The sequence below is a fragment of the Bombus affinis genome, chromosome 6, assembly GCF_024516045.1.
Source record: "Bombus affinis isolate iyBomAffi1 chromosome 6, iyBomAffi1.2, whole genome shotgun sequence".
NCBI lineage: Eukaryota > Metazoa > Arthropoda > Insecta > Hymenoptera > Apidae > Bombus > Bombus affinis.
In genome coordinates, this window is record NC_066349.1 from 17,392,240 (window position 1) to 17,419,880 (window position 27,641).

The window sequence follows — 27,641 nt, forward strand, 5'->3', positions numbered from 1 at the left end:
ATTTTTACATCCTGAGAATGATTAACGTTATCAATTTTAATGCTTCCTGTTACAGGTGTGATACTACCTTGTAATGACGCAAATGTGCGGAACAAGAACGTACGTTTTGCACAATAACGACAACAATCACCATGGAAACTTTCACGAATGATAACGTTACTCTTAGTTCTGTTTTTTCCCTTGGTACTGTATATTCACCTTGGGATGAAATTAATACGACGAAATATATCTTCTTGCCGAGAAACTTTCCATTTAATTAGTAGCACCGTACAAATTTTATTTCAGGTACTTGATCTATCATCTATTACGATTACCATACTTTTAGAATAGCGTAGTTCGTTTGCATATGTAATAATACCGAAAAATACAATATAAATACAATACAAAGGGAAGATACGCATGGCGTGTCGTATCGAATATAAATCAAACATTTAGATAAATAATCTTAGGCAGAAATCGAATGTTTCCTTTATTCAAAAATAGAATCGTCGAGGAATGAAAGGAAGTACGAAAGATACTGGATACAAAGTAACACTGTATTCTTTTGCAAATCGTTGTGTATTAAATATTCATAACATCGTTTGGTACAATGACCGACAAAAATTGACGGCATGCACGAAACACGCGTGCACGTGAAACGACATCCTCTGCGCGGCAACCATTGCCACAAAGACGCGCGATTCATCATGGAAGTCCGAGGTAAAAAAAGCGGCGGAACGGTATATCTATACGTGTCTGTAATTTTTCGTCTCTTAAATACGTTGCATAAATCACGATCCTACCTAGAGTCTATGGAGTCCTCGTTACGACAGAATTTTCTTGGCTTTAAAGTTATGGTACAACTACCCCGAACTATTCTCGTGTGCTATCGTGTACAAAATATCATACGTACACGCATATGTATAGAAACAAAAAAAAAAAAAAAAAAAAAGAAAAAGAAAAAAGACAACAAAGACTCTGGATGGAGAAAGAATGGAAGAGTACAGAAAACGACGAAACATGGGCAAAGTTTGGCAAAATTCAGCGGTTTTCCGTGGCTGGAAAAAGTAAAAGGGACAGTTCGTTTCTACCTTGTTCCGAATGAAACGCGTACACCAGATACGAACATTTTTCCGAAAAATGGCAATAACTACCGTGCATTGGTTATTGTATTCTCGATGAATTGTGCGTTTCTACGTCGTTTCTTCTCGTATAAAATACATCGTTGCGGTTGAAGAATCACTTAAATCGTTCCAAGATCGAAACAGAACACGACGAGATTTAGATTCTCGTTTAACGCGCAGAATACATCGCTAAAGTTGTCACGGTCTAATAAGCTTGCCACTGTAAGTAAAACAAATTTACTCGCAGCGATATTAATCTATAACAACTTTCGTTACACATTCTGCACAAAATCCAGTCTTACATCCTACGATTTCCGCGAGGCGAAAGAATCAAGGCACTAAAAAGACAGTATCGCGTGCCTTCGAAGTACGAAGGACGAAAATGGCGCGGACGCCGATCGAAAATAGTCGAAACGATGAACGATCGTGCCCTGGCGATCTGTCGCTGTGCGACACGTATCACGAAGCGTATTACTCTTTGAATAAAAATAGCTCTTCGAGAAAATATAAAGCCGAAACGAAGGTCGAAATTGGCGGTTTTAATTTCGTCGAGATCCCTCGCTATTCGAGTGGACCGCGCAATCACAGATCTCAGATTTAAACGACGAACGATCCAAAAATTCTACGAATTAATTTCGAGTCGAATACGGAAACGAGAGTGAGAAACGGATTGTTACGCGTTCTGTTTAGTTTTTGTACTATTCTTCGAAAAGATTATCATCTTCAATTTGTCGTTAATAAAAAAGTTCACTTTTATTGTCCTGCGAAGTATTCGTCCTCTCTCTAACGATTTGACGACGATAGAACGAACGATCTTTTTTGAGATTTTCACGAGATTTGCGTCGTCGAAGATATTCTATAAGACCGTGACACGATTCGACAAATCGATATTACGCGTCTATTCGGCATATTTGTTGTGAATTCACCTTGGTGATCGAAATGGGCGTTTCGATTAGTTCAATTAGCGTGTCTCGCTAAACTTCTTACAAACTAGCAAGCGTGCATGTCGCGATATTATCACACCTACGTGCCATTACGTTTCTTACGCTTAATCGATAAACACTTTTTGTACGTTTTCTTTCGTCTCTTTTTGTGCAATGTGCACTAGGAACAGATTGGCGATTTCCGGCGGTGTTAAATCGATCAATCTTCTATTTCGGTTCAATGATTTATTATCTTCGTGTATTAAAAATTGTCAATGATCGATAATAACCGATTCTGTTGCGTTCTGTTGTGTTCTGGTCCGTTTTGCTCTGTTCCGTTTTATTCTGTTCTGTTCTTTTCTTTTTTTTTTCTTTTCTGGTCTGTTCTGCTCTGTTGTGTTTCGTTGTGTTCTGTTCTGATTTTTGAATGTGATTAGCAAGCTCTACGATAAGAAGATAATTTCTCATTATCAGCTGTAAAATAGTTTCGATCGATGATCGGCCTCGGAAACCTCTTTATCTCACAGACTGCTCTTTTGTCACGATGAAATTGAACGAACGAACGCACGTTAATGCGAAAGAAAAAAAGAAAAGAAATATAAAACGCGAACGGTCCTTGTTCATAGGTAAAAACGACGTTCAAGTATAATTTACGTATCTATACTCGTACATAATACGCGCGTAAGCTACTAAAAACGACAAAAAGAAACCGTCCCGCAGTTGTGTCAAGTCGATGGTAAAGCTTCGTCGTGCGCACGATCGACGCAACGCGAATAAATAATAAAAGAGAAAAAGAAAGAGAGAGGGGGGGGGGGGAAGAGAAATGGGGAGAGGAAAATGGGCGCCTCTATCCACGTACTTGATGATACTCGTCTCGATAATTGTCACGGATCCCGCGTGTCGTGGAATCCACGATCTCGTGGATCCGGGTACTCCGAGCCACGTTGTGCTATCGACTTTGCTCGGTTAATCGCTCGAATGTATAGGAATGCCCGGTAAAAATCATTGATGTCGCACGATGTGAAATAAGTTTTTGAAAATTTGAGAAATTTGCCAATTTAATTGAATTTTAATTTGCGAAAATTTCGAAATTCGGAAGTTTGAAGGATAGGAGACGAAAGATCGAAGAAGCCGAAAGTCGAAACTGAGAATTTGACAATTTGAAAGATATAATATGAAAATTTCATTTATTCGCAGAGTTATGTTCGCGTAATAGAACATATTAAACTGCCTACGTAAAGGTCAACATACCGCATCAATGATCCTTACCGTACACTTGGCGTACGGTGTTGCACAGCCCGACGTCAGTAGCGACGATTCTGACGTAAATCGCCGAAGATCGATCGAATTTTCTGTGATATCTAGCCACGCGCTTATGTCGTACGCGTTGTACATCGGTTACGCGGGTCGCATGAAAAGTGGCGAAGCAGTGGTGAGGATTCTCTTTGCTTAATTAACATTGCTTTGCGCGTGAAAGAAATTTGCGTATCTCTACTCTTTGCATATTGCTTTGTATATTTGAAATTACAATTAGCAGAGAACGAGATAGACGGAATTTACTTTTTTGTCGTTCCTTGGAAGGAACTGAGTTTTCGTGAAAATAGCAAAAGAGCAAAAAAGAAAAAAAGGAAAGAAAAGGAAGGAAGGAAAGGTAGAGATCCAAAAAAAAAAAAATAGGCACAAGTAATTTTTCGTATAGAAATTCGATACGCAAACTCCTCTTAGTATCTAGATACGGTACACGCGCGCGATTACAGCAAAGAAATAAGAAACAGAGAGAAAAAAGATCCGAGGATCGACGATGGATCCTATCTAACGGATAACGTCTTCGTCGTCGATACAGCCGTCGTGCTATCAATAGCGTGAAGTGAAACATAGAAAAGGAGCGAGACGAAGCTACGAGTCGAGAGCTCGCACGCTCGCATGACCTTTCGCTGGATGATCCAGCTGCGGCAGCATCACCCACCCTCCCGGTGGTCGCGATCGTCGTTCCTCTGATCGGACGACGAGTTCGCTCGACGAGAGCGCGGAAGGTGTCCAACGACACGCCGGCATCTGTGGTACGCGCTGAGCGATTATTCCGTCGCACCGCAGCTCCTTCGAACCCGGCGCTTCATTTGTCCTCTTCGATGATCTCCTGGATGCTGACGTAGGTTCCGGTTATGAAACCCAACACGCCGAACAGGATGATAGCTACGTTCTTCCAGAGCCTCCAGTAGCACGCCCCTAAACCGTTCTCTTGTTCCCACACGGTGACCAGTTCGATCACAGAGGGGAACATCAAACCCAGAGTGGATAGGCACACAGCGCCTACCAAAGAGATAAACGGACCTAGGTTTGGAATAGCGATCGCCACGCCGACCGTGAAGATCACCATCAGCATACGGACTAGGTATTCGCCGAGCAGTTTCCTCGAGCTGAAATATTGTTTCAGGTTCTTCCAGATAATTTCCATCGGAACGTAGAATTGGAGACCGTAGGTGAGAAAGATGGCAACAGCGATCATTAACTTGGCCGATTGGGCCAGAACCTCGTCTTGCTTTGGGTTCAGAGTGATCGAGGCTTTCGTTTGCTCGCCGTACCGCCAGTAGCCGAAGAAACCGACGGTGCTGTACAATAATACCACGCAGAACATGCCAGTGTTGAGCACACCCGGGCAACCGATGAAATGCGTCGGAGTTTTCATATTGTTCTCGAGAGACATCACCTGTGAAAAACACGATTTTCGTGATTCAAAGATTTATTTTATCCGACTTACGGGTTTGCTTAAATTTTCCCTTGTATCTCTATCCAGAACGATTTGTCTCGCGCAACTTTCAAACGATCTTTTCGATCGCAGAATTTAGCGAACCTCTCCAACGACTATCTGTTACGGTTACACGAACCGCTGCACTCTTACGACTATGACAATGGCATTTGCGCTAGAAAGCTAGATACGATATCTGTCGCGCTAGTAGCAGATACTTAAAGAAGAGTATCTTGCGATTTTTAATTAACGGTAACTTTCAGTCCGATAGATTAAAGCGAAGATTAGATTAATTCTCGATCATTATCGTTAAATCGTACGCAGCTATAACATTTTGTTTTAACATTTAAAAAGTCTGGAAATTTATCGGGGATCGATCGTCGTTCTATAGAACGTTCTATCGGCTTAAGAAACGAAAAAAAGAAAAAGAAATTGCAAAGCTTCAAGGCCGCTGGAGAAGTGCGCAATATCAAAGCGTGAATTTCACCGCGATCGCGATCGCGATCGTGATCGTTCGTCGGAATTTTCGATCCGACGCGGCGCGGCGTCTAGCCGGCAAACGTTCGTAACCGTTTATCGCACGATCGAAATACTAAACGCGATTCAACCGCTATGCTCGCGACCGACCGAGCTTCGAACGGAATACCAACGATACGCTCGGCTCTATAAAATGGACGAATCGACTGCGTAAGATGCTAAATTCCGTGAGAAGATATCGATCAAAGATTCGAACCCTCTGTTGTACTCCGTTAGCACCGGTACAGCGATCTCGGTGACGTGAAAATATCGTTTCAAAGATGACGCCGAGTTATTCGGGAGCCATAGCAGTCATTTGTTTAACTTTAACTAACTTAATAAGAATAGGAACGAGGAAAGTAAGCGATCTGTCTTTCGTACTCGTGTGATGAAATCGAGAAATTGACAGGGGAAAGAAGGAAAGAGGAAAAAAGAAAGAAAGAATAAAAGAAGAAAACGGGATTAGTCGGCTCAGCCTTCGAGAGATACTTTTGGTCCAAATTTACAAGGATTCGATCGGGATTCGTCGATTATACTTACCACACCGATGCCTTCGAGAGCGAAGATGGCCGTGCCAAAGAACAGAGGTAACTGAGACCAGCTCGAAAAGTTGGGTAAATCGCTGATGCTGGGCAAGTCGCTGAAAATGTAGTAGAACGTGATCCCCATTCCAGTGGCGATCAATATGTTGGCGATCATGGAGAACGGCGCCAGGAATTTCAGGTTTCTCACGAGCGAGAAAGCGATCAAGAAAGGCAACAACGCCGCCATATAAAATCGAACATCGCGGTCGGTCTCCGTGTAGTAGTCGACCACCCCCTTGATGTTGGTTGAAATGAAAACTATGTACACGCAGCAGCAGCCTATCAAGTCGATCACTAGGAACGAATTGATCGTCGCCCTGAAAAAATTCCAGAAACGGGTTACTTTCGAGTCTTATCTTGATTTTCTTATACTGGTTTTCGGCCGGCGAGCGGCACAAAACTTTATTCCATATTTATTGCGTACGATCTTGGACGCGCTTTCGAACGAATAGTTGAAATTTTAGAAAGGACAGCGGAAAGTCAACTGCGACGGATGATGGATAACAGTGGTCTGATTATAACCGTTTAACGGGTTGACAGCCGCTGTGGCCAGCTTGCCTTTCGTGGCAGTCGTTGGCAGATTTTTTAAAACGACCAAAGTAGGACGAATTTGAAAGATTAAGCGAAGAGAACGAAAGATTCGGACAACACGAACGTAACGAAGGAAAAGAAGAGAGCTTACTTGGCTAGGCGAGCGTATTTCTGTACCGGCTCAGGACCGACCAGAAACGCGGCTTCCGCGACTTCGGCGAACCCTAGACTCGGCGTTTGAGTCCGCCTGCATAAATTATGAGCGCATTTGACCAAAATATGAACGCAGTAGGTGCAAACAGCACCGATGAAGAAGGTAGCGATCAGGCCGAACAACAGACCGGCGTTACGGAAGGCCATCGGCATCGCTAGAATTCCCGTTCCTAAGCTTCCTTTCAGAAGATGTATCAACGTATCCAGATCCGAGGTCGGATGGGCCAACTTCCTGTGCTCGAACGGATTGTAAAGGGCCGCTTCCTCGTCGTTCGGTCTTTCCACGAGCGGTAACGTCGAGCCGTTCGTGACGGTAATCGGTATGTCATTTTTCTCGCACTTGTATCTGCAAAACAAAGTCGTTAGTATCCGGTCGAGTTAACGGCTGTCCGATATAATAAAAGGGACATTTAATATCATAGTTTTGAGATGACGAGTAAAGAAGTGTCTGACGCGGCGATTTACGGCTACGGTACGTACGGCACGACCGTGTTTTTTCCTTTTTCACGCACCGATTGTACGCGAGTGTTCTTTGTTCGGATTAGGAAAAAAAAAAAAGTGTGTAAGTGTACAGGCATATACGTCGACGAGGGAAGTGTAGAGAGCGACGTGCGTGAGAGATTTTCCTCTCGTACTCGCGCACCGCGTGCACGCCACACACAAGGATCGCGGATCAGTAGGGAGAACAGAGAGGATCGAAGCGTTCGATAATTACGATCGACCGTGCGTTACTCCGCGATCGGTCCGTAGAACGACTGTACGCGTAAAGTTCGCGGAATGCCGTAGTCAGACGTGTAATTAACGATTATTTTTGTTTCGACCGTCGAAGAACAACCTGTAAAGCGCAATTACAGCGGGATACGTTACAACGAGCGATCTTTATATCATATTTTCGCATAGACGACGAAAAACAGAAGCTACGACCACGAACCTAACTAGTGGAAAATTGCCTCTCCTTTCCACGCGTGTTAAGTCGTTTCTCCTTTTTTCCCTTATTTCGTTTTCTTTTTCTATTTTAAGCGAGAAAGATATTTATAACTCATCGAGTTTTTCTCGTTTACGTAAGATATTCGTGACGAAATATTCGTTCGTTGATATTCGCTTTAATCGCGAAATAATCAATTACGCCGTTTTACGCAATCGTCGATTTATCATTCTCAAGGATATCCGGTGAATACGTTTACGATTATTTATCTTCGATCGCGCGTACGACTATTTTTTCATAGTTCGAGTCGAAACAACTCGGTCGATTTCGAAAAGAGGAAAGCGTCTGACTGCGCCATTGAACGCACGCTTACCAGTTAAACGTTCCACTGAACTCGATGATAACACGATAAAGACGTGATTTCGTGGGCGAGACGTACGCGTTTCGATCGTGCAAAAGCTGAACACTCGTAACGCGCGTTAATTCTAGAGTAGAGGAAACGAAGGTAGCAACGAGCGTACCACTTAACGCTAGATCTCGCGATTTTAACGGCTCTCGCGACGCACGATCTCGAGTAATATCGATCGGTTATTCTTCGCGCTGTGCACTTACGGTTCGTTGTCGGTTTGAAAGGTGCCAGCGAATAACGTCGAAAACGATTTCCAAGTACTCTTGGTCTTATTTTTATAGGCTTTATATACGTACGAATTCGTTTTAATCGACTTTTAATCCAGCTAACGATAATATTCGTTAAAATTTCACCGGAAAAGGAGATTTCTTAGAACGGCAAAGAGATTATTAATCTCGGACGTTTATTCTCTCTGAATAATTAATCGTAACAGCGTTAGATCCTATTAAGATTCTATCGAGACAAGACCGCGACGTTACTCTCTGGCTCCTCGGTGAAATTATCCAATTTAATTTCTACTCCGTGGAATGCCAATTTCGATCGATCGAGCTTTCCACCGAGCGAAAGAAGCGTTCTATCGGCGAGCTTGTCAGTCGGTCGATGATGGATTTCCCATCGAGTAGTAAAAAAAACTATTTCGTCATCGAAGAACCGTTTGACGTAATGAATTTGCACGCGCGTCTCTACCAGCATTTCTACCCACGTTTCTACGGACAAACGGTTCCTTCGATTTCCTTTCTGTCGCCCAACTTTCCGCCCTTATGCACGTGCCCAGAGAATATCGAGAAAATCGATCGAAAGAATCGCGGAAACTCGATCAAAATCTCTCGAAAACGTCGCGGATTTCTCTTTGTTTCTTTTCCCTCTCTTCTTTTCTTTTCTTTTCATCCGTATACCTCTAAATCGTTAGTTTCGAGTCGAGGATCACGCAGGTGCCCGACTCGACGTTTCTCGTTTCGCATTGTTTCGTGCATCTTGATTAATTCCATTATCGTGCACTCGTTCTATCATCTTACGCGATCGAGGGAAAAAGTGCATGGCACACCGCGGAATTACTCTTTACTTTTTACGCGTCGAATTGATCGATCGATTACTCGCACTTCTTATGGAATAGTAAATTAGCTTACTTTTTCTTCTTCTCGAATGAAACTCGACGCGATGCGACGAATTCGTCGTCGATCTAACGATTTATAAGGTACGAACGACGACGTTGCCAAAAATCTGTCTCTGCTAGTTTTACGTCGTTTATTAATAAAACGATTTTAAATGTCCGATCCGTGGAATAATAACGTCGAGCGCGTCGAGTTTCGCGAGATGTTCGCAAACACGTGCCAACGGATTTTATTTCTAGTTAAACGTCGAGTTTTGAAAATTTTATCGCGGTCGTTTAACACTGACGAATGTTTCCCTCCGTACGTCCAGTTATTTAGGAGAAACGCAAGTATTATCGTAGTCGTAATTCCGTTTTAGACGTAAAATCATTTTGTTTGCGAATGTTTCGCTCGAAATTTTTTATTATCCGTAGCTACATCGGTTTCGTTCTCGTTACGAATACAGCAGTGCACACGTCGTACTTTAGCCACAGCTTTTTACGATGAATAATTCATGGACGTATTTATAGGAAATGGCGAGGAACTTGTCGATTCGACGGATACTCTATCGAATGATTTCTGAGAAATCTGTTTCGCTGTAACAATTTCGCGATATATCGTGGCAAACTAGTTTCATCTATGAATTTCTAATATTATACTAAAAAGGTAAACCGAACGTAGGTATAATTGGTACGTACGTAATTTCATAAAGAGCCACGCTACTACTAAATTTTAGCGCGTTTTTAAGTTACCGAAACCAGGTACCTTCGCGTTTTGCCATGCACTGTTTCTCGATGTCGATAACGTTCCGCGTAAATTGAACGCAACTTCGATCACGAACGATCATGAACGATCTCGAACACGAAAGCAGCGTTGTTCGCGATCACAAAAACGAGAAAACGAGCAAATCTATCGGACGAGATGGACAATCGGACGGACTCGTTCGAGAGTTATCGTTCGACGTTTTAACGTTTCGATTCTTCGATTGACATCGAGATCTGTTTCGATTTTACGTTTACCGAATACTCTACGTTTTACAGGATCACGTATTAAGTACGTGTGCGTGTACTTGTGTGTGTATTTCTCGCGTGTAACGACTAGATACATAACGTAGGATGTACTGTGAAAAAAAATCGCAAAAAAGTAGGTGTGTAGGCATATAGGTACCCATTGAGGTGCGGTAGTCTCTCTCCTTAGTCGTGCGAAGCTTTCTTAGTCGAGAAAGCTCCGGGATAGAATAGTGGTAGTAGTAGCGGTAGTAGTAGTACTAGTAGTAGTAGTAATAGTAGTGGTAGTAGCGGTAGTAGTAGTAGTAGTAGTGGTAGTAGTAGTAGCAGTAGTAGTAGTAATGGTAGTAGTAGTAGTGGTAGTAGTAGTAGTAGAGTAGTAGTAGTAGGTCTGTGTGTGTCACGTTACACGTGACAAGAGTTCACGCGCCGCGATCAGGCTCAGAGGCAGCTGCAACCACCGCACTGCATCACCGCGACGCCCAGCGCCACGACGCAGTACGACGACTAACAAGCCTTCTTTGCTTTTTGACGTTTTGCACTTTTCGCCGAGCGTGTTGTTTCTTTTTTCTTTTTCTTTTTTTTTTTTTTTTTATCACTTTTATCAACGTTACTTTTCGGTACTTTTTTTTTAGATTCGATCCGTATTTTCTTACACGAACGTCAAACGATCGTCTATTTAATTTCAATGCCAATTTTTATTTTTTAATCTTGTCTTTTGATATCATTGTCTCTGAATAATTTGGACAAGCACTAATTCGCACGACGTCCAGTAATTTGTGTTTCTCTTTCTTTCTTTCTCTCTAGGTTCTTTTTTTTTTCTTTTTCTTATTTTTGGATCGTTTTCGTAATTTCGTTGATATCGTCCGTCGGTATGTTCGCGTCGCGTTTGCGTCCGGTCTCGTGTCGCAGAACCCCGTTCACGTATTTCGTTACTTCTCGTTCTAATCTTTACATCGTTGTTTTTTGTTTTTAATCTCAATGTTGCTTTTTTCGTCCTTTCGTTCGACGAAGCGTGTTCGTTCACCGTCGCTCGACCGAGCATCTGGCGCCAGTACCTACACGTCGATCGTAACAAAACCGCCACGATAAATCCGCGTTTTGAACCCGCGATCGTCCATCAGAGAGACCGTGCCGTTTCTTTCTCATAAATGGTACCGTGTGTACCTATATGTATAGTATATATATTTTGTTATTTACTTTATATTTTATGTTTTACTTTTTGTCACTTTCACGTTATTCGCAGAGCACTTTCATAGAGCCCGAATCTATGCCCGCAGTTTATACGCAAGTCTGGAATCATATAAATGCACATATTATATAGTAAAGACAGATTTTATCTTTATCATAATCCTTCAGAGGAACATAGTTTGCTTGCATACCGCATGGCCTCAATTACGAAGCATCCTCAGCCAATGACGAAGAAACCGCCGCGCCGCGAGCTTTCTCTCCTTTCTGCACCTTGAACCCCTTTTACCTTTTCCCTCGTTTTTCCGTATCTCCGTCTCTCTAGCCTTTCTCGCCTTTTCTCGTTTCGTTATCTTTTAAATAGCAACATTAGCGCGCAATAGCAATTTAACTAACGATAAAGCCTATATCGCAAAGAGATCGACCAGCTTCGAGAAAAATTGGAATCTCCATAGAGAAACTACGACAAAATATTACGTAAAATTGCGACAAAAATATAATACCAAATAAAACTCTAGGCTTCGTAACTTTTTTCTACTATTTTTCTTTGCATTCTCGGCTACTGTTATACCCTATCAATGGCTCGTGTATATATCGCGAAACGCGTAAAACGCTAAAAGGGACGCGCGATTCGTTCGAAACGCGGCGTTTCCGCGGTAAATCGTTTCAACGTTTCCGACCCGCCGACCTTGTCGACTAATTATCTTCTGCACGAAATTTCCGAACGCTTATATACACGCGAGAATTAAAACGACGCGTATTTCTCGCGAAACGATCTTTCGCGTTTTTAATTAAGTATTTTGCACTACGTATAGGTTTATGTAACTGCAGGTATTATGGGAAAAAAGCGGGATAAACGTGATTACTCCGAAGAGTTATAATTACCGATTACTTCCGCGTTATAAAGCGTATTTTATAATTGTCTCAAACGATCGGTTACGTATGAGAAAACTGGCCGCGATAAACAAACTTACGAAACCTAACTCCGCTCTATGAAAGAAAAAGATTACCGCGATTAATATGAGAAATACGGAACGTACGCGCGAAGATTGGAAGGAAAACATTAAGAAAGCGACGTTTCTTAAGGTGCAGTAAGGAGAAATTCCATCCTCTGCGCAAAGGATCCAAAGATTTCGTCGTATCGCAGCCAAATCGACGATCGAGAATCGCTCGTTTATGCATGATTTACGTATATTGTATCCTCTCATTTTTTTCTTTTCCTTTTTTCCAGGCCCTTCCTTATCACTTTGCTACTTCTGTTCGCGATATGGCAGAGACGAAGATGATAAAATCGTTATTACAGGGGACTACGTATTATGTACATATATGCAGGGGTTGAATAAACCATAATCGTATAAATTCATCGGACAATCGAACGTTTGGACAACGTTTCCCTTTTCCTGGTTCTTCTTGCTTCTTTGGAGCAATTATATCGCCAATAACCAGGAAAACTAGGAATAATTAGGATTATATCGTTCAGAATGTTGCGAGCAGTTTGCCGCGATGTAAGTTTATTCAACCCTTTCTTTAAAAAGATATTCGAACGTTGATCGATTTGAAAGTAAAATCTACTTTGCGTTTTAAGTATACCGTAGTTACAAGAACTTCATCGTGTGCTGCCAAAACTTTTGTTACGATTCTAACGTGATCTCGCTATCGACTGCTATACAGATATATACTCGTATACGTATACTCGTATTACGCATTCGTGAAATGGAAACACGTTACACCCAGCACTTACGGTGTCCAACGCATCGTGCGTATCAGCTCCGATACTCTTCGAAGATAACCCATATTTTATTCCAAATTATAAAAATACTATCACGACGTTAGATCGATGTTATTCGACGGTGCCTGTAAATACTTGAAACAATATCCACGATATTCCTAAGGTAAACAGCGATACGTTGAAAAGATATCACTACGCATGCGATAACGTTCGAACATAAAATTAATGATATTCGTTCGTTCATTCAAAAAAAAAAAAAAAAAAAAAAAAAGAAAAAAAGAAAAAAAAAAAGAAGAAATAATTCAGACTTTTAAGACTGCACAAAACGAGGTGGCCTTCGGTTCTGGATTTAAATGGGTTATGGAGACGAAGCAGAAAAATGATAAAAACAGGAAAGTAAAACCAAGAGAAAAGTAAAATTGTCAAACGTACGAGTACATGGCAGGCACGCTAAATAAAAACGGAAGCGCGTTTCTGCACAAACCAGCGATAACAGAATCGTCACGATTCAGCAGTCAATTGTCAAGCATCCCTGGTGCCAGGCTACGCTACGAATTCTACGTCAGCGATCACAGGCGGTATGCACGAATTAGTTGTCAAGTTATTTCTATATATTATGGAATATCGTATTAAATAAATAAATAAATAAATAAATAAATGAATAAATAAATAAATAAATATATATATATATATATGTATGTATATATATATACACGTATGTATATACGTATAATAATAAATTATATCACAGAGAGCACAGAGAATGAGAGAATACACATATATACGATATAATGCACAATATATGATCCTCGGGTTGTCACTCACGTTTGCTTGAGCACGGAGCATTTGAGTTTGGCAAGAAAGCAATGGTGATGATTGGTCGTGGTAGCAGATAGTGAATCGCTCGACTATCGTTGAACCGTTCGTTCGCGTTGGTTTCGTAAACCAAGTTTTCGCACTTACTTGACAAGAACCGTGTCTGACAGTTCTGTTTTCACACCGTGCTTCTTTGGGTCGTATTCCGCTATCATTGGGCGCATTGGCGTTCTCTGCAACGAATAAGACGTTTATTTAGAAAACGATTCTTCGACGATATTTTACGTATTTACATAGAGAGGATTCGATAAGATGATCGCGCAAGATCGTTTTTCTCAAAAAGCTTCTCGTTTCATGGTCCACGATATTCTCGATGAACGATACACGAACAAGAGGATTCGTCGATTTATAAATTATTTGACGCGCGAAACATCGTCTCCAGTGTTTCGACCCGATTTATAAAGTTCGGAGGAAAACGACTGAGCGTAGTCGCGTTTGCCGAAACGGAAGCGTGCAAAAATAGTGGCAATTATCTATGCTTTTACGTAACCAACGAATTACTCACCTTACGTAGCTGGTTCGATAACAATGGAATCGCGGATAGAGTGTAATTACCATCGTATCGTCGAAACGTAAAATTGCCACGTCTTGGCCGCGTTGTCGTTTTGTTTTGCGCATAAGCGATAGGACTGTCGTTCGTTAATAGGATAATGAAAAATAGGAAATGCAAATGAAATTAACTGGCTTGGTTCTAAACACGCGGAGAACAATTTTCCGATCTTGACGATGAAACTACGAATAAAGAACGTTACAAATAATCACGAGCAACAACTTTTGCTCGGGTGAAAAATGACGCGAGGAACGGGGCGGAAAGTAATGTTTTTAAATATCGAATATAATCGTTATGCTTGAGTTTTAACAGAGACTCGAGAACTTTGCGTTTTCTACCGAATTCCTCGATTCCACGCGACACAGTTTGTTTCTCTGTTTCCCGACGAAACTTTGATTTTCTATTACGATTCGTTAACTGGGTCGTTTCTCGATTATAAACGTCTCGCAGGCGTGCATTTAAAAATAAATGAGAACGAAGTAACTCGCCTTGTCCGCGACAAACGCCAACGAAAACATGGAACAACTTGAAATTCGCGTTCTCGATAAAATAGTAAATAGTAAATAAATTACTCGTGCTAACGCGTGTTACCGCAGTCGCAACTTTATCGAGCAATCGGTATCGGTAACCTTTATCGATACCGTGTAGCGATATAGACGATCGATCGAGATAAGCGCTCCCTTCGTAGATAGATAGCTTTAATGTCAGCAGATAAGCCGACCAGTTTACAAACAGGCGTTTTCAAGTTGCACGATCGGATAGCATCGGAAACTTTGTTGCGACCAAATAGATGGTCGTCAAACACCGAGTTTAACTTTAAGATATGCGCGCATACGTAATATCGAAATATACATATGTGACAGTTTAGATAAGATAATGTCCAACAATTTGTTGGAAGTCGACGTACGACTTTGAAAGTGAATTTAACAACTTTTAGGAAAATTTGTGGTAAGTTTTAACGCAATGTTTTCTTCCACTTTTATGCAAACGATTACTCGATATGCGAGAACGTATATAAACGTGTTTGGTAGCGAAACGATCGAAGAGAAACGGGAATAAGCGAATTTATCGACATTTTGCGGCATACGTGGCGAAGCAAGAAACCTCGAACGCTATCGTTCGCGCTATTTAGAATACATCCGATTCCGTACAAAAGATCTGGCGCGTCAAGCAGTTGCGAGCGTGTATACACGGAAATTTGCGTTTAGCTGGCGCCTGTACTAAGCCACACACCGATATACGTAATTCGTGGTCTGCCTGTACAACTCGAACGAACGAAACTCCTGTTGCTCGATCTTTATCGGTCGCCCGGTAAGCCACGGCAACACCTATCGTCGGCCTCGCGTAGATAGATGGATATTGTTTTACCGTCGAGCCAATATCGTTTTAAACGAATGCGGTTAATCACTCTGACATCCACGATGAAACAAAGGGGACAAACCAGATTCGAATCAAGTTGCTCGCTTCTATTCACCCTGATGTAAGAACGATCGTTGGCTGTCGAGGACAAGGAGCTCATCTCTACGTCGTGCACGCTGTCCGTGTTCCCCATTGTTCAGTTCGTCGAACGCGTCGCCTTCGACATTCCTCCCGACTACTGTTCGCCTTCTTTCCTCCACCGGTTTCTTTCAACCCTCTGAGATCGTTTGCCGAGCACGGCTGCCAGTCGTGCGTGTGCCACGTGTTTTATTTATCTTCCATTGGTGCCAAACACCGATGCCGCGTACGCCAGAGCCCGCCGTTTCGAACGAGATCCGATTTGTCCCAATTCGCTGGCAGCCGCAGCTGTCGACGTTACTCGTGCAAATAAAATCGCGGGGATACGATCTTCGCGGAATATCACCAAGTATCGCCAAAGAACCAACTCCTGTCACCTTTCCACGAGGCTTTAACAAAAGTAATCGTTGCCTGGTCGATGCGCCGTTGACGAAACTGCCGAAACATCGCAGTAACGCAATCGCGAAAACGCTATTTCACTTATTCGCTTTTTCACTGCGAGTAAAACCAGATCGGGAAAGGAAGATCGCTCGCGGAGGATCTATCTTGAGATCTCCCCACCCGAAAGATAAGCTCGAGAGGAGGAAGAACGCGAAACAAGTCCAGCCAGAAAATCGGAGCAACTCGAGGCGGTTTCCCGTCGAAACGGACAACGCATCTTCGGCACGATTCCTTCGGGTGAACTATGCTCGTGTTCGTCTTCTCTAGCGACTCTATCTATGGCACAGCGAGTGCCGCGGCGCAGAAAATCGCGGATCGCTGCCAAATCTTTCGGCAATGTTCCGAGGACGGGCTCCTTATATACCAAACAGCTACGAAAATAGGAAGAGCAAACATACGTCGTAGCCGTCTCACGTGAACAACTCGTCTCGCTCCTTCCTCGTGTTCCACTCTGTCTCACCGCTAACCAAGCTTAACAGAACACCTCTGTTTGAACTATGCGACAAATGGACACGTTCGCGTCACCTACGTCCACGACGGCCACGGAATTGAACAACGCTCTAACGATCGCACGTGACTTTTCTTCGAATCGATATGGAATTCGCGTATTCACGACCGTCCGTCTCTCTCTCTCTCTCTCTCTCTCTCTCTCTCTCTCTCTCTCTCTCTCTCTCTCTCTCTCTCTTTCTGTAGTGTGGTCGAATAGAGTTTTCACGACGATATTTGCAAACTCGAAATATTCCTAGTGCCAAGGTCGCTAAATTCATTATAGTAGAAACTAAGTATTCCTAGTTGAGCGCATAATCGCGAGAACGCGAGCGACGTTTCTCCGATTCTTTGCACCTGCGATCTACGATAAATTGTCGTTGAAACGTCTCCTGCGGATAAAATAAATTCACGAGCGCCAGTTTCGTCAGTGGGAATGAAATTGGCAGAGGCGCCTGTCAATTTGTCGATGCGCTCGAGTGTCAAGAACTTTGTCGTCCTGCGTCGCTCGTCGCGCTTTAGCCTGTTCGAATCTATTTTAACTCCGGAACGATATAGCGTGCCCTAAAGATAACCGCGAAAACACGCTAGAGTAGCTTTCGCCTCGAGAGCCGTGCATATCCTGTGTAGAAGCGTTGTTCCGAATTGCGATCGGTTGACACGATATGAAAGAAATACATCGTGGCTCGCAAAACGCGATCTCGGACAGTTATGCAACGGCGTTAGAGATTGACAAACGTCGCTTGCCAAGAAACGCGTTAATAGGTTTATCCAAGATTTCCGTGATATCAGACTCTCCCGTCGCGCGCAAATATACAGATATGCCAAGGAATAAACGCTACTCGCGATCGATCGGTGTTTTTGTTTATATATATATACATATTATACAAATTATAGAACGTAAACGACAGCCACTCGACGCTTAGAAGTTTGTAGGGAAAGCACCCGCAAACACAAGCGGAAAAGTCTCGATTCAACGACTCGGTCGGTCGATTACTTCTCTCCCTAAAAGGGACTCGATGACTCGAAGGAAATAAGAAAGGGAACGTTTTCTACGCGACGTTATAGGCATATCCTCGTGAAACGATAGCTAACGTGCGTCTCATCCTTTACACCGGTAGTCTGCCACTTAGTTCGTTTAACAGTGAATGGAACCAGTTGCTGCCGCTGCAAATGGAACGATCACAAATGTCGCTTTACAAATGTTATCCATGACCGAGAGAGTATCTCTCCTCTCCACGGAGGAGGATGTCGCGTCTTATTAGTCTAAACCTAAGTAAAGCCAACTCTTCTCTGCTACCTCGCAAACTTCTTTTCATCGCGTGTAAGATACTTCGATCTACTCGGAACAAACGATTTCGCTCTTAAAGTACCTATATAATAGAAATTAGAATTTTCTACGATTTTCCTTTACTCCGTACCTTTAACTCTGAAACGAGACTTGCGTATTTTCGTTTAAGTCATGGTGGAAAAATTAGCGAGCGAGTACCATGTTGATTTGCACCGTAGAAAGCGGCCACGCATCACGAACCTATGGAATTATCTTCATCGAGAGACGAGAATGTTACCTACGGTTTCGAGACATTCGGAGAAGCTCGTGGCGAGATGCTTCGAAAATAGAATTTTCACCGCGGGTTAGGTCCTCCGTCGACTGTGTTACAAATCGGTCGTTGCTGCTCCGTTCCAGCCGTCTTCGCGACATTCCGTTCAAAGGCATTGCCCGATTCTCTCGTTAAAACGGCTGAAAATTACCGACCGTTCTTCGATTTTAATCGGAAATACAAATACGCGTCGACGTTATGGCACGTAGTACAGTTTGTGGTACCATTTTTCTACGTTTCAGCATGTCGATTCAGCGTGCTTCGAATAGCAAAATTACGACGAGAAAGAAACACAAAAGGCGTTATAGCTTTCCGTCGAACAAACCATTTTACGGGTTTACGACGTTAAAACGATCCGTACGGATATTTTTGTACTTTGTCCTGGTATCGTAAGACCGCGATTAATACGGTATACTTAAGAGAGAATCCTACGAACGTACGTTTCGAGGAAACACGCGCAGTTCAAAGTAAACATGATTTTCTAAATCCAGGAAAACAGTCGTAATTATACGCTTTCTGTTTCAAAAATAATATACGTGTAATTATTCAACGAATTAACGTAGCGATAATAGCGCCCTGCTCTGTTTATTTTCGAACATCGCTAACGATGTGAAAAGTCGGCGTCATTATATACATAACAGTCGGTCGAACTGGTTCGCTATTGAACCGCATCTCGTAAATATTTAACGATGTTATGAAACGCGGTTATAGCTCTTGTGTACCTTTCGAATTCATAGGTTACGCTGCGCAGCCTCTCGAACCGTTGGCACGTATTGCGAGATTATTTTTTAGTGGCATGGCGCCACAACGTGATCCACGCGACACGCGAACGTGTCTTTTCGGTACCGCGATGTTTCTCTTTCAAGCGCTATATATTTTTTCCTTTCTGTCTTTATATTCGATTATATCTCTTATTAAGATGTCAAACCTACATTCGATGCAAAAAGTATCGGCACATAATGTAACAATACTATCTTACAGTCGTACAGAACGTTACTAAGTAACAACGAAATGATACGGAAATGCTATAATAAATACACGGTAAATCGGAAACAATCTACTTCACAAGTTCTCTGCAATTATTGCTCTTCCGTATATTTAACGCATCCTCGATGAATCTCGTCGAATCGTTGCTTCCTCCGTTCGTCCAATCGACGGAAACATAGCCAGAACATTCAGACAACGTATTTCAATGACTTCGTAAAGACGCACGCTGCGTTGCTGAGGGTATTGCAGAGGGATCGAAGCAGAGTGTTGTCGAACGGTTCGACGGAGGAGCAGAGAAAATGACGAAACAAGGCGGACGAGCGAGATATCGAAAGAGGGGTCTGCCCCGACGCGGCCTTTTTCCCCAAGTCCTTGAAGGCTAATCAACCATGGTCGTTGCGTCGTTGACGTTAAAGTATGCGCGAACAAACACGTCCGCATAAATCGGGATATTATGACAAGCGCGCGGGCATTCGTCGCGTCAACCGTGCATCGATATCGCGCAATTACACAAATTACCGCCACGGGACAACAAACTGGATCGGAGGCTTCCCCGTCACCTGTTTCGCGACTTTGATCAGCCTGGGAATCGTTCGCGGTTGTAGGCAAAAATTCCTTCGTTCTTCCCCTATCTATACCGCAGAAACGATCTAGAGGACGCTCGGGGACACGGCGCGTCCTAAGAAGTCGCTACATCGGCTTAGAAATCATACACGACGTATGCAACGGCGCTACTAAAGTCAAACATCGCGTCTCGAGAACGTTTATTTAACGGCGATAAACGTTAAGAAAGTTCCTGATTAAGTGTACAATGTCGCGCCGTCTTTATTAGTCACGGCATTCGCAGCGAAAGGGATACCGATTCAGTGGCTTTGATTTACGATAACGATTCGATAACGACGCAGTCGCGATCCGATTGTAATAATCTTTCCGTATTATCATTCGGATCGCGGTTCGATCATCTAAAGCTGAAACTATCGAAATGTCGATCGAGCCTAGGGATAAAGATCAACAGCCGTTTACTGGGAATTAGAAAAAGGAGCATAGAGACGAACGATAGCTAATAAATGGACAAGCAACGAAATATCGAACGTATTTATCCAGCGACCAATGACCGATCTTTCAGCAGCAATTAGAAGCGTAGCATGACTTACGGAGAGAAGAAACGCTCCACTCTCGCATCGATCGGTCGATACATCGTATACGAACGTAAGGAACGACGATCGAGGTCAAACGTCGATGAGCGATTCGTTCCTGCTCGAACGATCGATTCTCGGACGATCAAACAGAAGTGGAATAATAAACCTGTCGCTATCTGACCGTTCGTTTCACCGAACGAGATTGCGCGCGCGCGTGATCCAAGGTGTCGTCGGTTGCTGATTCGGTGTTAATTTCGAGGTCTACGATTCGGGGCGGATCGTTCGCTGAATCAGCGTGATTCAATGACGAGTCGTTGGCTGGCACATGCGCACGCGTGCTTCTTTTAATGCGAGAATCAACCGCGGCCAGCGCAATAACAAATTAACAAATCTGAGAGTAACGTCACATCCTCATCTCGGGCCCGACGCGCGATCATGGATCACGCGTGGGATGGCTGCGCACTGTGCACGCTCTTGCTCCTTCTGCCCCTGAATTACCGGTTACACCACACGGATACACGATGAATCGCTGCTATGCCGCTGCGGTGCTCCTGCTCCGTAACAGCATTGACCTTCTTGATTCGATCGCGTGCTTTTGGCCAGACGCGAACACAACATCGTGACCTTACACCCTCGTTCACAAGCGTTAGGACACGCACGTTTCGTCTTTATACGGCCACTTATTACCAAGGTATTCGCACATTCCTACAAATTCTTTAACGGTCGAATTTCTGCGCCAAGTGTACGAATACTTTCGTCAACCGCCGTACGATCTTATTGGCCACAAATTATCAAAAAAACGATCGACCGATCGAAATTTTCCGTTAGTCGGCTGTTCGCCATTTACGTAGAACGATTACGAGTACGTATAACACGAATTCAAGAAACATAGATTACTGCCAAGAAACTGCTGAATAAATTAATCGTACACCTAGTCGTCTTAGTCGATCGTAAATATTAGCGAATAACGACGCGTGGAAAGCTGACGTTACAAGATTGCTCTTCTTCCTTCTTGAATAGAATATAACGAGTTTGAATCGATAACGACGAGCATCGAGAAAATCGAATCTGTCCATTTCTACTGTTTCAACCAACGTTTCTCTCGACTTTGGTTTAACCAGCTGAATTGAAAGTAAAAAGTTAACGAGCGTATTAACAAGTGGATCGATTACGACCTCGTACCGACGTTTTAATTTAGGCCAATCGCGACGATTGTTATCAACGGCTACAGGATCGTAAAAGGAAAAATAAACCGATGAATTTTTGCCAATGGAAACCTATTAGGAATCCCTAAATCTTTAAAGTCTTTATTTAAAAGCAAATCTATTAGCAGTCTATTTCTCGTAGATAAACGTTTCGACCAAAGATTCCAGAGTTACGCAACGCGTCCTTGCGGTGCGTTTCCAATAAAAATGACATACTTATACAGTACGACGTATATCAAATTTTTTAGTAGAAAAGAGACAAAAGTATGCGTGACATTCATATTGAAATATGGGATTTCGCAATATCGCGAACACTTGTCACAAGATCGATCTTATAAATTGCGAAGAACGCGATTATAACATCGTTGTGACACGTGCAAGTTTACATACGGAACGATGACATTCACTTTTATCTTTCGCGGTACGAGGTGCTTATCTAATCTCGAGTAAACCGCACGAATGTACGTTCAACACCTATAAATCATCCGTCGCTTCTCGTAAAATCGTAAAGCCATTTTTAAGGGAATAACGAAAAAAGTTTCATTCGCAAAAGCAAGAATTCTCATTGAAACTTTCGGAAACCAAAAATACGTAAAATCTTTAACACCTTGCCGATATGTAAAACTTGGAAATAAATCTTTGTTACGTACACTTGTTTAATCTACTGTTTGAGCAATTGTTAGGAAATGATATCTCGCGAATCCAGGGATAAATCTCGAAGCTACTGGAAATGCAGGAAAAGCTACTTGATTCTGAATCGTTTCGATATTATTCGTTCGCTATTGGTTCAGCTATTTATCGAAAACGATATTCTTTTAAATATCTGCTACTTGAACGGTTTTCCGATGAAAAAAACTCGATTCGACCATGAATGTCGTCGCACTTATAAATCCTAGTTACAAGAAACGTAATATTCAAAAATAGCCTCAAGCCCTGTTATAAAACTCGCGACGATGAATATCGTTCCAAAAGCGACTATCTTCGCTCAATCTAGAGCTTAATTACAAAACCATGATCGATTACGCGATTCTTTACGCAACCGGCATTTATATAGCGCTTGATAGTCACGCATCCGATAAATTCATACAATCCACTTTGCAATCGATCTGTCTGGCCTGCAACTCCTTTCCTTTGAGTGTGGGACGCGTAAACGTATCGTTAAGTTTATCCACGTAAAATGTATTCGCTTTATCGGATAAAGGTACGTCTATATGAGTTTCTATCGCGGCAAGGATATCGACTGCATTTCCCTCGGTGAATTTATCGATCAATCGCACGTAGAATGGCGCAATCGCTATCGTTATCTGATACGCGGCAAGAAATTTTTATCGGCGCGAAAAAATGCTCTAAATAAATGGTCGAACGGTGTCTGGACTGGTACTTGATACGCGAATCTCGACTCTTTTTTCTCGATTTTGCGCGACGATCGACTATGCGTAAAATATATCGTCGATATAAAATAATAGCGCGTTGATCGACGCGGTCGATTACGCGCGGCAAAACAGCAACTGATTGCGTTCAACGAGAATTTGACGGAAAATTAGTCGACGCATTGCCAAATATTTATCGCATTCTAGAAACCTATTCTTTCTCTATTTTATAAAATTTTAAATTCCAAGATCCACGAAATCTAAATCTATGTTTCTTTGCACAGCGAGGGCAATTTCTCTTTTCTACTTTTCTAACGTTTTATCAGACTGCATAGCGAATAAGAGAGATTGGAAAATATATGCCTGTTCTAATTCCTTAAACGTAAGAGATGCGATCAATTTCTATACGAAACTATTTGAAAAAGCAGAGATCGACCAGTACGTTCTAACAAGCGTAAGATTTTCTTCGAACCGACGAAAACCTTTGACGAACCTTTGAGAGGCAGGATTTCGTTGGAAATCAACGATAGAGCGTGTAAAGCGTGCGGGATTTGGTTGGCAACGCGATCAACGATATTTATGGAGTCACCCTATACATAAATCGGGCGCGCATGCAAGGATAGCCAAATGCAGTCTCGAGACACGTTCACGTGATTTCTAGTTCTAGGAGAGCAGTGAACTCGACGATCGAACGCCAGATCGTGCGGCCAGGCGGCGACGGACAACGAATACAGAGGCGACGCACGCGTGACGCGACGGTCTGACGCGCGCGCCGCTTCGACTTTGCTATTCTCGACTGCCTTCGCCGCTGAATCGCGTGCACCGCGAGCGTCGAGACGCGAACGCGTCCGTAAACTGGTTAGCATTGACCTTTTTAATTTGATTACAACGCCAGATAAATCCGACAGAAGCGAACCGTTTCTATCGCGATTGCATCATGTCCTGCGGACTCGGCACTAGGGATACAGCCGCGTGTCGTCCAATTAACGACGCTTCCAATTCCAATGATCGATTCATCGAGCCGCGGATCGCCCATTCCACGCTTTATCTCATTTTTATCGAGCTAGATTCATTTGTATATCGAGCATACATATACATTTATATATATTCTTTGATAATCGAGCCTCTTGCGTGCCATGCCCGATTAACTCCACTTTTTCCATTCCGATTTTTCTCGATTCCGTCACCTATTCGATTATGATCGCGAATAAGCGTGGATTGGCAGGAAGATCGTAACGTTCTTTGCATTTCGCTTTAAGCAGTTAGTCGATCGAACAGCACGATCGACGATTACCATTTTCCGATGCTTTAATTCCAAGTAGTTACAGTCAAATCGAAATAATCCTCCTGGTGCTGATCTCCATCTAGATTCCAAAGTACTCTGATAAGAAGTTCATGATCCATAACGCTTAACGAATCGTGTAACTGGTTTCGAGGTATAATTATACAAGTATTTCCATATAGCGTCTAAAGTGCTGGTAATAAGAATTAACGGACGGTTACATAATCACGACGTATGAATAATATAGTTACGAATTGCATAGGTCGTCGATGATTCATGACGAATTACGTACCATGGTGTACATCGATGACCCACTACGCGGTTCGTATTATGCATCGCACGAAATCATTGACCACCTACGGCGGTCTCTTTGTTTCGTGTCGCGTGGGCATACGCTGTTCGCAGCACCCATCCTAGGAATATATTTCATTTTTTGTCGAGTAGATCGTCCGTAATCTGTGATTTCGACACAATGACGAGATAATGGTCGCGAATGATTCAGATCGGACATCCACCGTAGAATTTTTATATCCTTGCCAGACGCAAACAGCGAATGTCTATAATTCTTTCTTCATAGAGATGTTTCGCTTCCTGTTGCTAGGGAGTACCTTTTTTAGTTTACTTTACCTTTTTTCAAATTTCAGCTAAACGAAGAAATTCTATTGTTACAACTCAAAGGAACAATCGCGCAAGGAACGTTTTAACTAGCATAAAGTAAAAGATTAAAAGATAGTAGTACGTTCGTAGACACCTTTACGGTTTTCAGCCCGCTAATTACCTTTTATCGATTCCACTTTGATAATACGCGTAGTATAATAGGTTTTCGGTCTACCGAAATATTCCAATTTCATAACGCAAGATGTATTCAGCGAGTGTAAGACTACTCGTCTCGCTACGTTCACCGTGCGATTGTATACGTACGTATGTGCGACACGTGTTCCGCGTATCGTGCCTCGCATGGAAGTCTACAAACTCCAAACTCTAGACGTGTACTCGCGTGACTTCTGCTACTTGAGACCAGTGAACTCGCCCTGGTCGACGATCGAACTCGGTAACTCGCCCCTCCTTCCACTCGCGATGCCTATGCGGCGATATTCCACCCTTTGCAAACACGACCACGCGTAGGTGTACCGGTACTGTTATGTTAATATACCTTCCTCCGTGCTTTGCAGTACAGGAGAGACGCGATTGTTTCCACCAGTGCCGCCCAACTTTTCTTCCAGACGAAACCACCCCCGAAGACTTGGTCTCCCTAACCTAGGGAATTGCTATATCGATCGTAGAATATCGGCGAATCTGTGTATAAATTTAAACTTTTACCAATAAAGAAATGGAATCTAAATGGATATTTTACATCGAATATTTTGCATAGTCTTGCGATTGTATACGTCTAGTTGCCGTATTTTATGTATCTTTGTTACGCGTCTCGAAGAAAGACAAAAAAGAAAGAAATTCTCAATATGAAAATGAAACTGACCAGGACTGAATTTAGGAAATCCAGCTACGAATTAAAGACAAAAGCGGAAAAATGTTCATTTGAGAACCTCGAAGTTTTTATCGACATCGCACACCATTCTTTACGCGTGAACCAACACGCGTACATATATAGGAAGATGTGACGCTATCCAAATTTAGCATTCGAATGTGCGTTTAATTTTTTATTTACCATCGTATATGTTGATTTAGACGTTCTTTTCCGGTATGTTAAAAAATTCCTTATACTATACGTAATTCTGTATTTATTTTTGATAATATAGCGTACGAGTTACGCGATTCTAACTCGATACAAACAAGTCTCGATACGTTTTTCGAATCGATGGATCGTTCCTGCTATTGTATGCGTACGAACGGATCTACTTCCTGTGCACGACGTTCTCCGCGATACTAGACCGCATAACGCGCGATAAAAGGGTATTGTAAACATCGTGGATAAATCGATCCGCCTTTAAATCCTTTTTCGATAATCTTACGTTTTGAAATTATTTGCTATGGATTTTCGAACGACCAACGACTGTCTTCGCAATTTCTGTCTCTCTAAGTGTAGTTTCGAGAGAAAGCGCGTCAACGGCAGTCGTAAATTCCCGTTACGATTGTAATAATCGACACCACGAATAGTTCGATCCCCTTATTTCGGTTAGGATAATAGGGGTGTGGTTGTTGTAGTACAACACTGCGATTCACAGGGCTATAAAAATGTATATTTTCAACACTTTGTACAATCGCACAAATTAGTAACGCCGTTGATTAAGATACAGGTGACGAAGAAAAGGATCATTCGTAGATGAGAGAATCCGCGTATATGTTGACTTTGACTGTTCGTTGGTTATGAGAACCGGTACAGTTGACCCTCCTGACGGCGTAGAAACAATAGAAGAAGTAGGAGCCGTAGTGAGAGCCGTAGGAACTCTAAAGTTCGTTCTGATGTGATTACGGAGGAAAGCTCGGTATGGGTGCCCTTTGAACGAAGCGTTAGGTTTAGTTAGGCAATGATCCGCGATGCCGATTGGTTATGACCAATTTTGGGAATGAAGATAGGAGGAAGAAGCCTCCTACCAATGTGGTTCATGGGCGACATTGTTTATAGGAAAATCCGGATTTTCCGTTGGGTAAATCTCCGCTTTTTCCGTCAGGCCACTACCTACTTCTCCGTAATTCTTAAGAGCGCCCAATAGAACCCAAGGACCTTTCTAAAAACCAACCGAAAACACTTTTAGAATTAGAGAGCCTTTTCGGGCAAACAGCTCGACTTAAACCATATGTACGAACAATGCAGTTAGGAGTTTAAGTTTATGGTGGGTCCTTGAGCCTATCGAGGGTTCGAAGACTGTCAAGCCGCGCGGGATGGAGTGCCGATGTCTTGCGCGACGTAACACTAAGAAGGCGAGAAAATTTTCCGCTAACGAATGAAACGCACTTGCGCGTCTACTGATTTCTCCGTACTTCGATGAAATTATACACGTGACTGGCGGCTAAACACGCACACAGCTGGATGAATCATCTGGCGCCGTGGAAAATTTATATTAGAAGCACCGGTTCTTATCTAACCTTAACCTGCACGCACAACACGAGTAAATACATTATACGTAGGTGCGTTGTAACGAGAGTTTGTTTCGATTTGCGTCGTGCGAGTTATTCATGGGCCACGAATGGCTAATACGAGTAAGATCCAACGTCTTATTCTCAACGATATTCATCTTTCGACGAATAAATCGACAAGTACAGCGGTGTATGTCAAGATGCGC

At 42.7% G+C, this 27,641-nt stretch overlaps 1 protein-coding gene and 1 long non-coding RNA gene across 5 annotated transcripts in view; one reads left to right on the forward strand and one right to left on the reverse strand.

The window, feature by feature from the left end:
• Window positions 1-539: 539 nt before the first annotated feature.
• The window catches only part of LOC126917672 (proton-coupled amino acid transporter-like protein pathetic), a 36,876-nt gene continuing 9,774 nt past the window's right edge, over window positions 540-27,641 (reverse strand). Inside the window, exons 1-5 of one of the 4 annotated variants that reach the window (XM_050724824.1) lie at window positions 15,866-16,353; window positions 13,929-14,014; window positions 6,555-6,962; window positions 5,829-6,189; window positions 540-4,733 (exon numbers count right to left, since the gene is read on the reverse strand). In XM_050724824.1, the coding sequence (XP_050580781.1) occupies window positions 4,140-4,733; window positions 5,829-6,189; window positions 6,555-6,962; window positions 13,929-14,014; window positions 15,866-15,943 (1,527 nt within the window). In that variant the 5' untranslated portion in view covers window positions 15,944-16,353 and the 3' untranslated portion in view covers window positions 540-4,139. Of the gene's footprint in view, window positions 4,734-5,828; window positions 6,190-6,554; window positions 6,963-13,928; window positions 14,015-14,346; window positions 14,748-15,832; window positions 16,354-27,641 lie in introns of those variants that run through there. The other 3 variants (XM_050724823.1, XM_050724826.1, XM_050724825.1) reach the window with 3 other exon arrangements.
• On the forward strand, window positions 10,281-11,661 carry LOC126917685 (uncharacterized). The gene is made up of 2 exons (XR_007711027.1): window positions 10,281-10,362; window positions 10,426-11,661. It is a non-coding gene; the product is annotated as an uncharacterized LOC126917685 (long non-coding RNA).